The sequence below is a fragment of the Helianthus annuus genome, chromosome 9, assembly GCF_002127325.2.
Source record: "Helianthus annuus cultivar XRQ/B chromosome 9, HanXRQr2.0-SUNRISE, whole genome shotgun sequence".
Taxonomy (NCBI): Eukaryota; Viridiplantae; Streptophyta; class Magnoliopsida; order Asterales; family Asteraceae; genus Helianthus; species Helianthus annuus.
The window spans coordinates 45,128,978-45,142,711 of record NC_035441.2 but is presented as its reverse complement, the minus strand read 5'-3'; the positions used below and the strand labels follow the sequence as shown (position 1 = coordinate 45,142,711).

The 13,734-nt window shown below is 45.5% G+C and overlaps 1 protein-coding gene and 1 non-coding gene across 2 annotated transcripts; one reads left to right on the top strand and one right to left on the bottom strand.

Annotated features, from left to right (window-relative positions):
• Window positions 1-8,657: 8,657 nt before the first annotated feature.
• On the bottom strand, window positions 8,658-11,605 carry LOC118481713. Its single transcript, XM_035976923.1, has 5 exons — window positions 11,074-11,605; window positions 10,760-11,004; window positions 10,333-10,648; window positions 9,715-9,791; window positions 8,658-8,756 (listed from the first exon to the last, which is right to left on the bottom strand). The coding sequence occupies exons 1-5, from the start codon at window positions 11,603-11,605 to the stop codon at window positions 8,658-8,660; spliced, it is 1,269 nt and encodes a 422-aa protein (XP_035832816.1).
• LOC118482479 lies at window positions 11,544-11,649 on the top strand. Its single transcript, XR_004868514.1, has one exon. It is a non-coding gene; the product is annotated as a small nucleolar RNA R71 (small nucleolar RNA).
• Window positions 11,650-13,734: the final 2,085 nt, after the last annotated feature.

The following is a 13,734-nucleotide window of genomic DNA, read 5'->3' as shown; positions in this document are numbered from 1 at the left end:
TTCATGAATCCAAATCCCACAACGACCTGCTCCTCCCTGTGCAAGCTCCATAATGTACCTAAGGTCCTGCAAGGCATGCAGCAAATAATCAACAAACTAGTTGAGCGAGTTCACCGAAAGTAAGTTCATAACATAGTGCATAAGTATAGCTAGTGGGGGCTTCCCATACTAGTGTGTACTAAAGGTGGGGGCTTCCCATGTTTATCCTAGCTAATGAGGGCTTCTCATTAACGGTACTTACTAGACTAACTTCCGACCATGTGTTCTTCTTTACCGAGAACAGGAATACGTACAGAGTCACGTAGGCTTTACGTGACGTGCCCTTCCCCGAGGACAGTGATACGCGTGGGGGGGCTACGTATGCTTTACGCAGCGTGGCCTTCCGACCTGGAAGCCAGTGGATGGTATTGGGTTACGTAGGCTTTACGTAACGTGTCCTCCCGACCCGGGAGACAAATGGCAAACATACTGGGTTACGTAGGCTTTACGTAACGTGTCCTGACTAACCTGAGGACAATGGTCTATAGTCTAGAGAATGCGTAAGTACGAGTAACTCTTTTAACAATAACATATCCAACCCAATTCCCAACCCGGGAATCCCATGCCTTGGCTGTGTGAACTCACCTTGGGTTGCTCGGCAGATACACTAGGAGAGCAGGTAGCAGTAATAGTTCAATCACGTCCTAACATGTTTATCATACAAGTCAGGTTCGATTCACGTTGAGCACGTATGGTTACACAGAGTTAACAAGTTGCAAGCATACATCATTCATGGCCCATACAAATCAATTAGGTCGTGCGGATGACAATTCGCGCGGGTGGCAACTTGTCCGGGTGGCATTTCGTGCGGATAGCCAGTCCGTGCGGACAGTCAGACTGTCCGGATTGACAGTTCGTGCGGACTGCCAACTCGTGCGGATGACAATCCGTGCAGGTTACCAGTTCGTGCGAGTGGGGTCTGGTGCGGCATAACAGTTCAATGGTCCATTAGTATGGTCAGTTCGTCCGGATTGGACCATCCGTGCGGGTGACAATCCGTGCGGATTGTCAGCTCGTGCGGGCAGTTGGTTCGTGCGGTTGTTAATTCGTACGGATTAATCAGTTCAGTTCGTACGATCAGTTGGTGCGGACAGTTCGTGTTATTCGGTCCAAGTTTCAGCTCGTGCGATCAAAGGGTTTTGTGCAATTGGTTTTATCATACCCGGATTATATGCAAGTCGGTTACAATTATCGATTACCTATTTTCCAATTAACATGATTTCAACAAGTTGTTTAACATGACATTGATCAAACAAGCACATTTAGCATTCAAACACATGAACCCTAATTGAACAAGACATGAACACGAATCCGGCTATCAACAATCTAGCCCATTCACAAACCAATTAACCAAGTTAACCATCCGATTACATGTGCATATCCGATTCATATTCATAACCCCAACCATATCCGATCGATTAACAATTAATATTCGGCCGATCAACTAAATCGAATACCAATTCACGGATTTAACATCATCATACAATCCGGCCAATTAACAACTATCCGATTGTCATGCAAACAATATCCGGTTCTAACAACATTCGATCGATTAACAACAACAAGATTAATCACATTAATTCGAAACCCTAGATCATCATACAAGCAAACACGTTCGGCCGATTACAAAACTCAATCAAACATGTCCGACCGATCAATCAAACATGTTCGGCCGGCTACCTCTAATAGGCTCATATCCGATTCACACATTCATACTCGATTAATCAAAAGCACATAATCACAAAATCAATATAGACACTAACCGATCACGATTCGAGATGAAGGGAAAGCTTGGCCGCCTTCGGTTCGCGAACGAGAGAGAGAGAAAAGGGATTAGCTAGGGTTTGTGTGTTAGTGATTTTGTAAAGTGGGGAGTGGTTAACATAACCTAAGATTTAATTACCCACAAGATGGGCCGGACCCAATCCGACCGTTCGTTCGGTTCGCATTCGCTCAATACGGCCCAAAGGCCTTGTGTGTTCGCGTGTGCGAGTTGTGCGGTTCGGGTTATTTAACACACATACATATATACACAACACATGTAGCACATAATAACATAACGTTCATTTAAATCGTAGCTCGTATAATCATAACACGTTCACATACGTTACACAAGGTAGGTCTAAAGTCCGAGTTGTCACATTATCCCCAACTAATTGGAAATTTCGTCCCGAAATTTGGTATGCACTCACTGAGGAAGCTAGGTAAGCTGTATTGTTCACTGGTTTTCCTGGGGTGTCACATCCTCCCCCCGTTGATCTGGAATTTCGTCCCGAAATTCCGAAGTAGTAGCTTCAGCCTCAGTAGTGGTTGCATTGGTTTCGAATAACTGGGGGTACTTTTCTGTCATCCTGTCTTCGCGCTCCCAGGTGTACTCTGGGCCACGTTTGGAGTTCCAACGAACTCGGACAAGAGGGATTCTCTTGTGTTTGAGGACCTTCACATCCCGGTCCGTGATTTCCACTGGTTCCTCGACGAACTGCAACCGCTCGTCGATAGTGAGTTCTTTGAAAGGAATGATGAGGTTTTCATCAGATAGGCACTTCTTTAAGTTCGATACATGAAAGACATTGTGAACTGCCCCGAGTTCAGCTGGTAGGTTCAACTTGTAGGCTACCTTGCCAATCTTTTCTATAATTTCAAATGGTCCGACGTATCGCGGATTCAGTTTGCCCCGTTTGCCAAAACGAACCACACCCTTCCAGGGTGAAACTTTCAATAAAACCCGGTCCCCGACCTCAAATTCCAATGGCTTTCTACGCTTGTCCGCGTAGGCTTTCTGACGGTCGCGTGCTGCCGCCATGCGTTGTCGTATCTGTGCAATCTTTTCGGTGGCGTCCACTACAATCTCTGGACCCGTGATCTGACTATCCCCCACCTCTGCCCAACAGAGAGGTGACCGGCATTTACGCCCGTACAATGCCTCAAACGGAGCGGCTTGTATGCTGGTATGATAACTGTTATTATACGAGAACTCCACCAAAGGGAGGTGCTTTTCCCAGCCGTTGCCGAAATCAATGACGCATGCTCGGAGCATGTCTTCAAGAGTTTGGATCGTTCGCTCAGACTGCCCATCCGTCTGAGGGTGATATGCTGTGCTCATGTCTAACCGTGAGCCGAATGATTTATGCATCGCTTGCCATAGCTCTGACGTGAATCGTGCATCGCGATCCGAAATGATAGACGTGGGCACCCCGTGCCTCGAAACAACTTCTTTAAGATAGACGTCTGCGAGAGTGGAGAACTTATCCGTTTCCTTTATAGGTAGGAAGTGTGCAGACTTGGTGAGTCGATCCACGATCACCCATATGGTATCATTTCCCCACTGGGATCTGGGTAGGCCTGTGACAAAATCCATGGAAATTTCTTCCCATTTCCATTGTGGTATCCTAGGCTGCTGCAGTAGGCCAGCTGGTTTCTGATATTCGACCTTGACTCTTGCACAGGTCAAGCATTTTCCAACGTACGTAGCGATGTGGGCTTTCATGCTAGGCCACCAATAAGTAGTACTGATGTCGTGGTACATTTTATCCGACCCTGGATGTACCGAATAGCGGGACTTGTGTGCTTCGTCCATCACAAGTTCGCGTAGACCGCCATAAAGTGGGACCCAAATACGCCCCGTTACATAGTAGGCGCCGTCTGCCTTCTGTTCCATCTGTTGTTGTGAGCCGCGTAAGGCTTCGGCCTTGACGTTTTCGGGCTTCAGTGCTTCTGTCTGAGCAGCTCGTATCTGTGCAGGAAGGCTAGACTGAATCGTGAGCTGTAGCGCTCGCACGCGCTTCGGTAAGGTGTCTTTCCGACTAAGGGCATCAGCCACGACATTAGCTTTGCCTGGATGATACTTGATAGCGCATTCGTAGTCATTAAGTAACTCGACCCATCGTCGTTGACGCATATTCAAATCCTTCTGCTTAAGGATATGTTCGAGACTCCTGTGATCGGTGTAAATCGTGCACCTGGTACCGTACAGGTAGTGTCGCCATATCTTAAGCGCGAAAACAACAGCTCCCAGCTCTAAATCGTGCGTCGTGTAGTTCCGTTCGTGAACCTTGAGTTGACGAGAGGCGTAAGCGATAACCTTGTCGCGCTGCATTAACACACATCCCAGTCCCCGAATGGATGCATCACAATAAACCACGAAGTCATCTGTGCCCTCTGGCAGAGAGAGGATAGGTGCACTGCAAAGTCTATCCTTTAGGTGCTGAAAAGCAGTCTCCTGGGGCTCTCCCCAGCGATAGGTAACACCCTTCTGTGTCAGTAGCGTAAGCGGCTGAGCAATCTTCGAAAAGTCTCTAATAAACCGTCTGTAGTAACCTGCCAGACCCAAGAATTGGCGTATTTCTGTCGGTGTACGCGGTGCAGGCCAGTTTCTGATCGAGTCTACCTTGGATGGATCGACATGGATCCCATCCTTGTTCACTACATGGCCTAAGAAGTGGACTTCACGAAGCCAGAAGTCGCATTTAGAAAGCTTGGCGTACAGTTGTTCCTTCCGAAGGAGTTCCAAAATAAGGCGAAGATGCTGTTCGTGTTCCTCCTGACTCTTGGAGTAAATCAGAATGTCGTCGATGAAAACAATGACGAACTTGTCGAGATAGGGTTTGCACACCCTGTTCATAAGATCCATAAATACAGCAGGCGCGTTCGTTAACCCGAACGGCATGACAAGAAACTCGTAGTGACCGTAACGAGTTCTGAAGGCTGTCTTGGAGACGTCCTCATCCCGGACTCTCAGCTGATGGTACCCCGACCTCAAATCTATCTTCGAATAGTAGCACGACCCTTGCAACTGGTCGAATAAGTCGTCTATGCGCGGAAGAGGATAACGGTTCTTCACCGTCACCTTGTTGAGTTCACGGTAGTCGATGCACATCCTGAACGTACCGTCTTTCTTTTTCACGAAAAGTACTGGAGCTCCCCAAGGCGAAGAGCTTGGACGAATGAAACCCTTTTCCAAGAGTTCCTGCAGTTGCTTTGACAATTCCTCCAATTCCGATGGAGCTAGACGATATGGTGCGCGAGCTATGGGTGCTGCTCCTGGAGCGAGCTCGATCTGAAATTCAACCTGACGATGAGGCGGTAAGCCAGGTAAGTCTTCAGGAAACACCTGAGGGTAATCACGTACAATTGGGATATCCTCCAATTTCTTTTCTTTTGTTGATGCGTCTGTAACGAGTGCCAGAATGGCAGTGTGCCCCTTACGTAAACATTTCTGCGCCTTCAAGAAAGAAATGATGCCAACCACTACACCACTCTTGTCGCCTTGAACTTCGAGAGGTTCTTGACCAGAACGAGGAATGCGAATGATCTTCTCACTGCATAAGATTTCTGCCTGGTGTTGGGATAACCAATCCATCCCAATCACGACGTCGAAACTACCCAAAACTATGGGAATGAGATCAATAGAGAAAGCTTGACCAGCTAGGATAAGATTACAACCCTGAACTACGTGCGTGGCTTCTAGACTTTTACCGTTAGCTAACTCTACTACATGTTTGGTGGGTAAAAGTGTTGGTGCACGTTTTAGCAGTTGACACATTTTCACAGACATATAGCTTGTATCCGCACCCGAATCAAACAAAACAGTAACGTAAATATTGTCGAGGAGAAACTTACCCATAACAACGTTGGGATCGTTCACTGCGTCTCCTCTTCCCAAAACGAAAGCTCGACCTCTTGCCTCGTTGCCATTATTGTTGTTGTTCCCGCCGTTGTTGTTGCCGTTGCCCTGGTTGTTATTGTTGTTGTTGCGGTTCTAGTTCAACTGAGGGCAATCGCGTTTGAAGTGACCTTCAGCCCCACACTGGAAACATCCCCGGTTTCCACGCTGTGGCTGCTGCTGCTGCTGCTGGTTCTGTGGAGCTGGTTGCTGAGGCTGCTGATTCTGATTCGCAGGCCGTGGACTCCTACAGTCTTTGGCCTCGTGACCCATCTTAAGACACCTTTGACAACGACCCTTGTTACACGGGCCGTGGTGATGCCTGTTGCAGTTGTGGCACCTAGGTTGGCTACCCTGATATCTCCTTTGTCTGTGACTACCAGAGGATTGCTGACTGGGACTCTGATACTGGTCAGTCTTCTGTTGCTGAGCTTGAGACTGAACGGATGCTGAACCTTTACTCGAATCTCCATCCCATTTCCTTTTACTGTCACCAGATGTAGCAGGAGTAACTGAGGTGGTGACGTTAGCAGTAGCATTAACACGCTTGGGCAGTTTATTCTGATCCACTGCCTGATCAGTGATGCGATGAGCGAGGCGCTGGATTTCCTGGATGTTTTCGAGGTTAGCCGACGTCACGTGGCTCTGAATTTCTGGCGCCAATCCCTTGAGGTACAACTCAATGCGCTTGTATGGAGGATCCACCATAGTAGGACACAGAACGGCCAGCTCGTTCGACCGTTTAGTATACGCTTCGATCTCTGACCCAGCCATTTTCAGATTATACAGCTCGTCCTCCAACTTGTGAATATCTTCACGTGTACAATACTCACGCTTGATGAGTTCCTTAAAATCGTTCCACGGGGTGGCGTTAGCAGCTGCCAACCCTAAGATCTGAACTTGGGCGTTCCACCAAGTTAACGCTATTCCTTCCAAAGTACCAGTGGCAAACTTGACCTTGCGAGCCTCAGGGCACTCGCACATTTCGAACACTGATTCTAGCTTTTCAAACCAATGGAGGAGTCCCACTGCCCCCTCTGTGCCGCTGAAAGAGTTTGGACGACAGTCCATGAAGTTCTTGAAAGTGCAGACAGGCTGCTGCGCGTGTTGACCTATTGTGTACGAATAGGACGAGAGTTAAATACGGGAGTTAATGTAGGATCTAAAGATCCTAGTGTGTGCCTATACTGCAGGGTATACTACCTGCTTGAGCTGCTGCAACTGCCGCAGCAACTTGTGCTTGAACGAGAGCCTCTAACTGGGCTTGTGTCATGTTGATTCGTCCAGACATGATCTTCATTGTAACAAGTAGCATACGTAAGAATGGTTCGCGAGTAGGGCGATGACAGAAAAGCGTAAGCACGTAGGGATTCTCATGCTATAGTATCATGTGTATCTAAGCGTAATGCAAGCAAAGTTCTAAGCAGTTCTAGCAAACAGGCAATAAACATAAACCTTATTACCTAGGATGTCGAGTCTTGCACGTGGAGCGAAGCGTCGTGGTGGATCGTTGAGAGCACTGTACTGGTTATAGTCCGGTTTTAATAAAAACGTTTTCCCCTATTAAAACCAAGTTCTCTATAACCAATGGCTCTGATACCAATCTGTCACACCCCCAAAATCCACACGCGGAGTACCACCGCTTGGAGGCGTGACATGACCAGGATCAAGCCATCAATCATATCAAACATAGCATTTAAAAAGTAATCAATGTAAATCATCATGACATGATTGATGTTCCAAAACCAAACATCGTTTAAATAGCGGAAGCATAGTATGTAATCTCAAAATAATTATAAGTTCGAATAACGTTCATGAATCCAAATCCCACAACGACCTGCTCCTCCCTGTGCAAGCTCCATAATGTACCTAAGGTCCTGCAAGGCATGCAGCAAATAATCAACAAACTAGTTGAGCGAGTTCACAGAAAGTAAGTTCATAACATAGTGCATAAGTATAGCTAGTGGGGGCTTCCCATACTAGTGTGTACTAAAGGTGGGGGCTTCCCATGTTTATCCTAGCTAATGAGGGCTTCTCATTAACGGTACTTACTAGACTAACTTCCGACCATGTGTTCTTCTTTACCGAGAACAGGAATACGTACAGAGTCACGTAGGCTTTACGTGACGTGCCCTTCCCCGAGGACAGTGATACGCGTGGGGGGGCTACGTAGGCTTTACGCAGCGTGGCCTTCCGACCTGGAAGCCAGTGGATGGTATTGGGTTACGTAGGCTTTACGTAACGTGTCCTCCCGACCCGGGAGACAAATGGCAAACATACTGGGTTACGTAGGCTTTACGTAACGTGTCCTGACTAACCTGAGGACAATGGTCTATAGTCTAGAGAATGCGTAAGTACGAGTAACTCTTTTAACAATAACATATCCAACCCAATTCCCAACCCGGGAATCCCATGCCTTGGCTGTGTGAACTCACCTTGGGTTGCTCGGCAGATACACTAGGAGAGCAGGTAGCAGTAATAGTTCAATCACGTCCTAACATGTTTATCATACAAGTCAGGTTCGATTCACGTTGAGCACGTATGGTTACACAGAGTTAACAAGTTGCAAGCATACATCATTCATGGCCCATACAAATCAATTAGGTCGTGCGGATGACAATTCGCGCGGGTGGCAACTTGTCCGGGTGGCATTTCGTGCGGATAGCCAGTCCGTGCGGACAGTCAGACCGTCCGGATTGACAGTTCGTGCGGACTGCCAACTCGTGCGGATGACAATCCGTGCAGGTTACCAGTTCGTGCGAGTGGGGTCTGGTGCGGCATAACAGTTCAATTCGCGCGGTCCATTCGTATGGTCAGTTCGTCCGGATTGGACCATCCGTGCGGGTGACAATCCGTGCGGATTGTCAGCTCGTGCGGGCAGTTGGTTCGTGCGGTTGTTAATTCGTACGGATTAATCAGTTCAGTTCGTACGATCAGTTGGTGCGGAGAGTTCGTGTTATTCGGTCCAAGTTTCAGCTCGTGCGATCAAAGGGTTTTGTGCAATTGGTTTTATCATACCCGGATTATATGCAAGTCGGTTACAATTATCGATTACCTATTTTCCAATTAACATGATTTCAACAAGTTGTTTAACATGACATCGATCAAACAAGCACATTTAGCATTCAAACACATGAACCCTAATTGAACAAGACATGAACACGAATCCGGCTATCAACAATCTAGCCCATTCACAAACCAATTAACCAAGTTAACCATCCGATTACATGTGCATATCCGATTCATATTCATAACCCCAACCATATCCGATCGATTAACAATTAATATTCGGCCGATCAACTAAATCGAATACCAATTCACGGATTTAACATCATCATACAATCCGGCCAATTAACAACTATCCGATTGTCATGCAAACAATATCCGGTTCTAACAACATTCGATCGATTAACAACAACAAGATTAATCACATTAATTCGAAACCCTAGATCATCATACAAGCAAACACGTTCGGCCGATTACAAAACTCAATCAAACATGTCCGGCCGATCAATCAAACATGTTCGGCCGGCTACCTCTAATAGGCTCATATCCGATTCACACATTCATACTCGATTAATCAAAAGCACATAATCACAAAATCAATATAGACACTAACCGATCACGATTCGAGATGAAGGGAAAGCTTGGCCGCCTTCGGTTCGCGAACGAGAGAGAGAGAAAAGGGATTAGCTAGGGTTTGTGTGTTAGTGATTTTGTAAAGTGGGGAGTGGTTAACATAACCTAAGATTTAATTACCCACAAGATGGGCCGGACCCAATCCGACTGTTCGTTCGGTTCGCATTCGCTCAATACGGCCCAAAGGCCTTGTGTGTTCGCGTGTGCGAGTTGTGCGGTTCGGGTTATTTAACACACATACATATATACACAACACATGTAGCACATAATAACATAACGTTCATTTAAATCGTAGCTCGTATAATCATAACACGTTCACATACGTTACACAAGGTAGGTCTAAAGTCCGAGTTGTCACATGCACATGCATGTACCTGTTCAAAAAAATAACACAAACAAATATCTATGCCATCCTCTTCGTACTCGTGTGGGTTGCATCCATCGACTAAATCTGCCATGGAACACTCATCAACACCAACATCATTAGAATTGTTAGTAAAAACATTCAAGCGCATTTTTCGACTCCTAAAAGTCATATCGACTGTACCAAATCTACAATTGATCACAGCATGCACGGTGCTCAAAAATGGCCGACCCAAAATAACATTTTGTTGTTGTTTTGGGTCCGCGAATGAGTAGTCCAAGACTAAAAAGTCAACCGGGTAATAGAACTCATCAATTTTCACAATCACATTTTGAACCATCCCTCGAGGTAACTTATGAGACAAATCGGCTAAAACAACCGTTGTCTCCACTCTTGCTAACGGACCAAAGTCGTATTGGTCATATAAGCCCCCCGGTAAAATGCTTACCCCGGCTCCAAGATCAAGTAACGCCTTTGCCATTTGAAAATTACCAACTTGTATATTTATCAAAGGCGTACCCGGATCCTTGAGCTTAGGGGGAAGCTCCCCATTCAACACCGCACTTACTTGCCCGGTCAAGTCTACCCGCTTAGGCATTTTTTTTCTTTTGTTGTCTTTTTTGTGTACATAATTCTTTAAGAAATTTAGCATAAGCGGGTACTTGTTTTATTGCATCAAGTAAAGCCGGGTCAAGTAATACTTGATTTTTTACTTGTTTAAACATGTCCCACAATTCGTCTTTTTGGGGACCTCTTGGTGCAATAAAATTCTTCCTACCCGGGTCAAGTAAAGCCGATGGAAACGAGACTTGACTCGGTCCACCTTTATCATTTTCACTCTTTTCATTTTCACCCAACCCTGGTTTGTTAACATTTGATTCTTTAGGTGTAACCGGTGAAACATCATCGTCACTTTCATTACCCGTGACATCCTCAACTACCCCCTCGACCAAACTCGGTGACAAATTGGCTTTAAATTCTTTGCCACTTCTCAAAACACTAACATGATTAATATTAACATTGTTACCTCGTGACGAACCATGTGAAGGATTTACCTTAGTGTCGCTAGGAAGTTGACCTTTGTTTTTCTTCAACTCCGCCACGTCGGTAGCCAATTGACCCATTTGGGTTGTTAGTGATTGAATGCTCTTATCATGTACCTCATCCTTTTGCATCCGAACTTCATCAAGTTGATTCCGCTTTTGCATATCTTGTTGCATCGCCCGAAGCATATCCATGACTTCATTCCCACTTGATGAATTTTGACCCGAACCACTTTGACCCGTTTGTTGAAATTGCCCTTAATAACCATAATTGTTCCCACCCCGATAATTGCCTTGATTGTATTGTTGACGAGGTGCAAAGTTACCTTGAGCTCCTTGAAAGTTTGGGTTAGCTTGGTTCGCCGCATTCCCATAGCAGAAATTAGGATGATTTCGTAACCCGGGGTGGTATGTGTTAGAATTCATGTTGTAGTTCCTACCACCCCCTCCTTGACCTTGTACTGCATGAACTTCCTCATATTGCCCATCCACTACTCCTTGACAATTCTCAGCCACATGACCTATTTCATTGCAAATAGCACAAACATCATAAATTTGATTAGAGGTTTGAACATAACCATCGTCAACCGCATGCACTTGTGTTCGGGTGACGGCCGGTCGTGCTCTCCTTGATGCTTGAGCATTCCTCTTTGATGTAATTGCCATTTTCTCCAAGAACTCCCAATCATCATTCTCGTAATTTGTACCGAAAGTCCCATTTGTGATGGACATTAAATCACGAGCATCTTTGGCACTTAGCCCTTCGTGAAAGGCATTCATCAACTCCCAAAGTTCAATTCCATGATGCAGGCAATTCTTGATCATCATGTTGAAACGCTCAAAGGCTTCATGAAACATTTCGCCTTGTTGTTGTTGGAAACTCCTCAACCCCTTCCTAGCATCCTTGGTCTTTTGGGCGGTGTAAAATTCGTCTAGGAAAATTTGTTGCATCTCTGCCCAAGTATAAATAGATGCCGAAGGCAAAGTGAAGAACCACTTCTTTGCCTTATCCTCCAAAGAAAATTGAAACAAAACTAACTTGACATCATCGGCCGTAAAACCTTGACTCCCAAAAGTATTGCAAATTGAGTCATAGGCCTCCAAATGGAAGTAAGGTTCCTCCGTTGCTAGACCCTTATATTTCGGCAAACTTTGCAAGGAATTTGTTGTGACAACTCGTAATTTAGAACTTTTCGTGTGCTTTGATGTAACTTGTTTGAACATTACGTGACTAGTTGATGTGTATGATTGCATTGAATGTTATGAATTTTATTATGTTGCGTGTTATCAAATTTGGGCCGCACACTTTGTTCTTGACCGCACATCTTTCTCTCGGCCCAACTCCACTCGCAAACCACTTGGCCAACTCGAGACCAAGGGCAGCCCGATGATTGGGTTCGGCCCACTCACCCATTACGCATACATGAACCCTTAGGGGGTGTAGTTTCTCATTGCTTGCAAAACACTTTACACACACAAACCCTAGCTCTCATCTTCTCTCTAGAACTCGACAGCAACACTCTCTCTCTCTCCCTAGTGTAGATCTTAGTGCTCGGATCATTTTCTTGTTTGGATCATCCTCGTTATACACTCTCAACCGGTTAGTGTTTTGTTTTTAGTTGATTTTATGTTATGTGATTATACATGTCTCATGTGATGAATTGTAAATGGCACATGACTGTTGATAAATGATTGTGTAGTGTCATATGATGATCTAATCCGGTTAGGGTTCTGTTAGTAAAATCATTGTCAATTTTTTAGTTGCATGATGCTAAGGTTGTACGATTAGAACGGATGTAGTAGTAGGCTAATCGGTTCGGGTGTATGCATGATAACCGGCTGTGATGTGTTGTTATGATTTGTGGTATTGATTGGTTTGTTGTACATATGACTTAGGGTTACATGATAGTCCTTGAATTAGTTAATCAGATGATCCGATTGAGTGCTTGATGATTGTTCTTGATCTCGTGATGATCATAGTAGTATGAATATGCATGATTGATGAATTGAATGCTGTTTGATCTGATTTGTGAAACTGCCAAAAGTTGTTTGCTGATATTACGGAATTGATTGAGCTGCAAATTATGGAAATCAGGAAATCGGTTACACTTCATAGTCTCGACAAGGGATTGCGAGTCGAGACCCCACTGTCTCGACTCGAGACCACAACGCCGACACAAACAGCACAGCTCGAGACCATGGTTGCGGGTCCGGTTGCGACTCGAGACCGCCTAGTCTCGAGTGATGAAAGTATGACCCGAGACCTCCTTTGTTGCGACTCGAGAACTCCAGGACTACAACTCGAGACCGCACTGTCTCGACTCGAGATCTCTAGTCTCGACTCGAGACCACGAACACATGCACACTGTTGGACTTGCACACTGTTACGAGCCCAACCATTTGGGCCGCATACTTGGACTTTGTTTACGTGACTGTACTGTTGAACTAGCATTGTTGTTGAACTGCCATGATTATACGTGTATGCTATGATCATTACTTGTGTACAATACATGTAGAATATACGTGCACTACTTGAATATGAACCTGACTTGAATGGTAACCATGGTAGGACGTGGTTTACGACCATATAGCTTGATTGACTTTTCTGTGTACCTGCCGAGCAAACCAAGGTGAGTTCACACTCTTACTAAGGCATGGGATTCCCAGGGTCGGGAATGGTTTGGAAGATTTCTTATACTTAAGTTATTATCGGGATTACGTACTTTGGGCCTCGGGAGAGGAAGGATTATTGATAGATACTTCTAGACTAGTGATACAAATACTTCTCTTCGCACACACGCCGGGAATGGCTGCGATAATCGAACTAATCTTCGCACACATGCCTGGAATGGCTGCGAACTGTACACTAAACTTCGCACACATGCCGGGTGGGCTGCGATACAAATATACCTAGTCTAGAATACTTGGGAAACCCCCACTAATCTTTGCACACATGTCTAGAGGGCTGCGATACAAATGCATACGAC

Excerpts from the sequence above, each read along its gene's own strand:
- LOC118481713 (XM_035976923.1), bottom strand. The coding sequence starts at position 11,605 with ATGTTTCATGAAGCCTTTGAGCGTTTCAACATGATGATCAAGAATTGC. Across the intron at positions 11,005-11,073 it reads AAACTTTCAAGGAGCTCAAG|GGCAATTTCAACAAACGGGT; the intron begins GTAACTTTGCAC and ends ATGGTTATTAAG. Across the intron at positions 10,649-10,759 it reads AACTTCCTAGCGACACTAAG|GGGGTAGTTGAGGATGTCAC; the intron begins GTAAATCCTTCA and ends AGTTTGGTCGAG.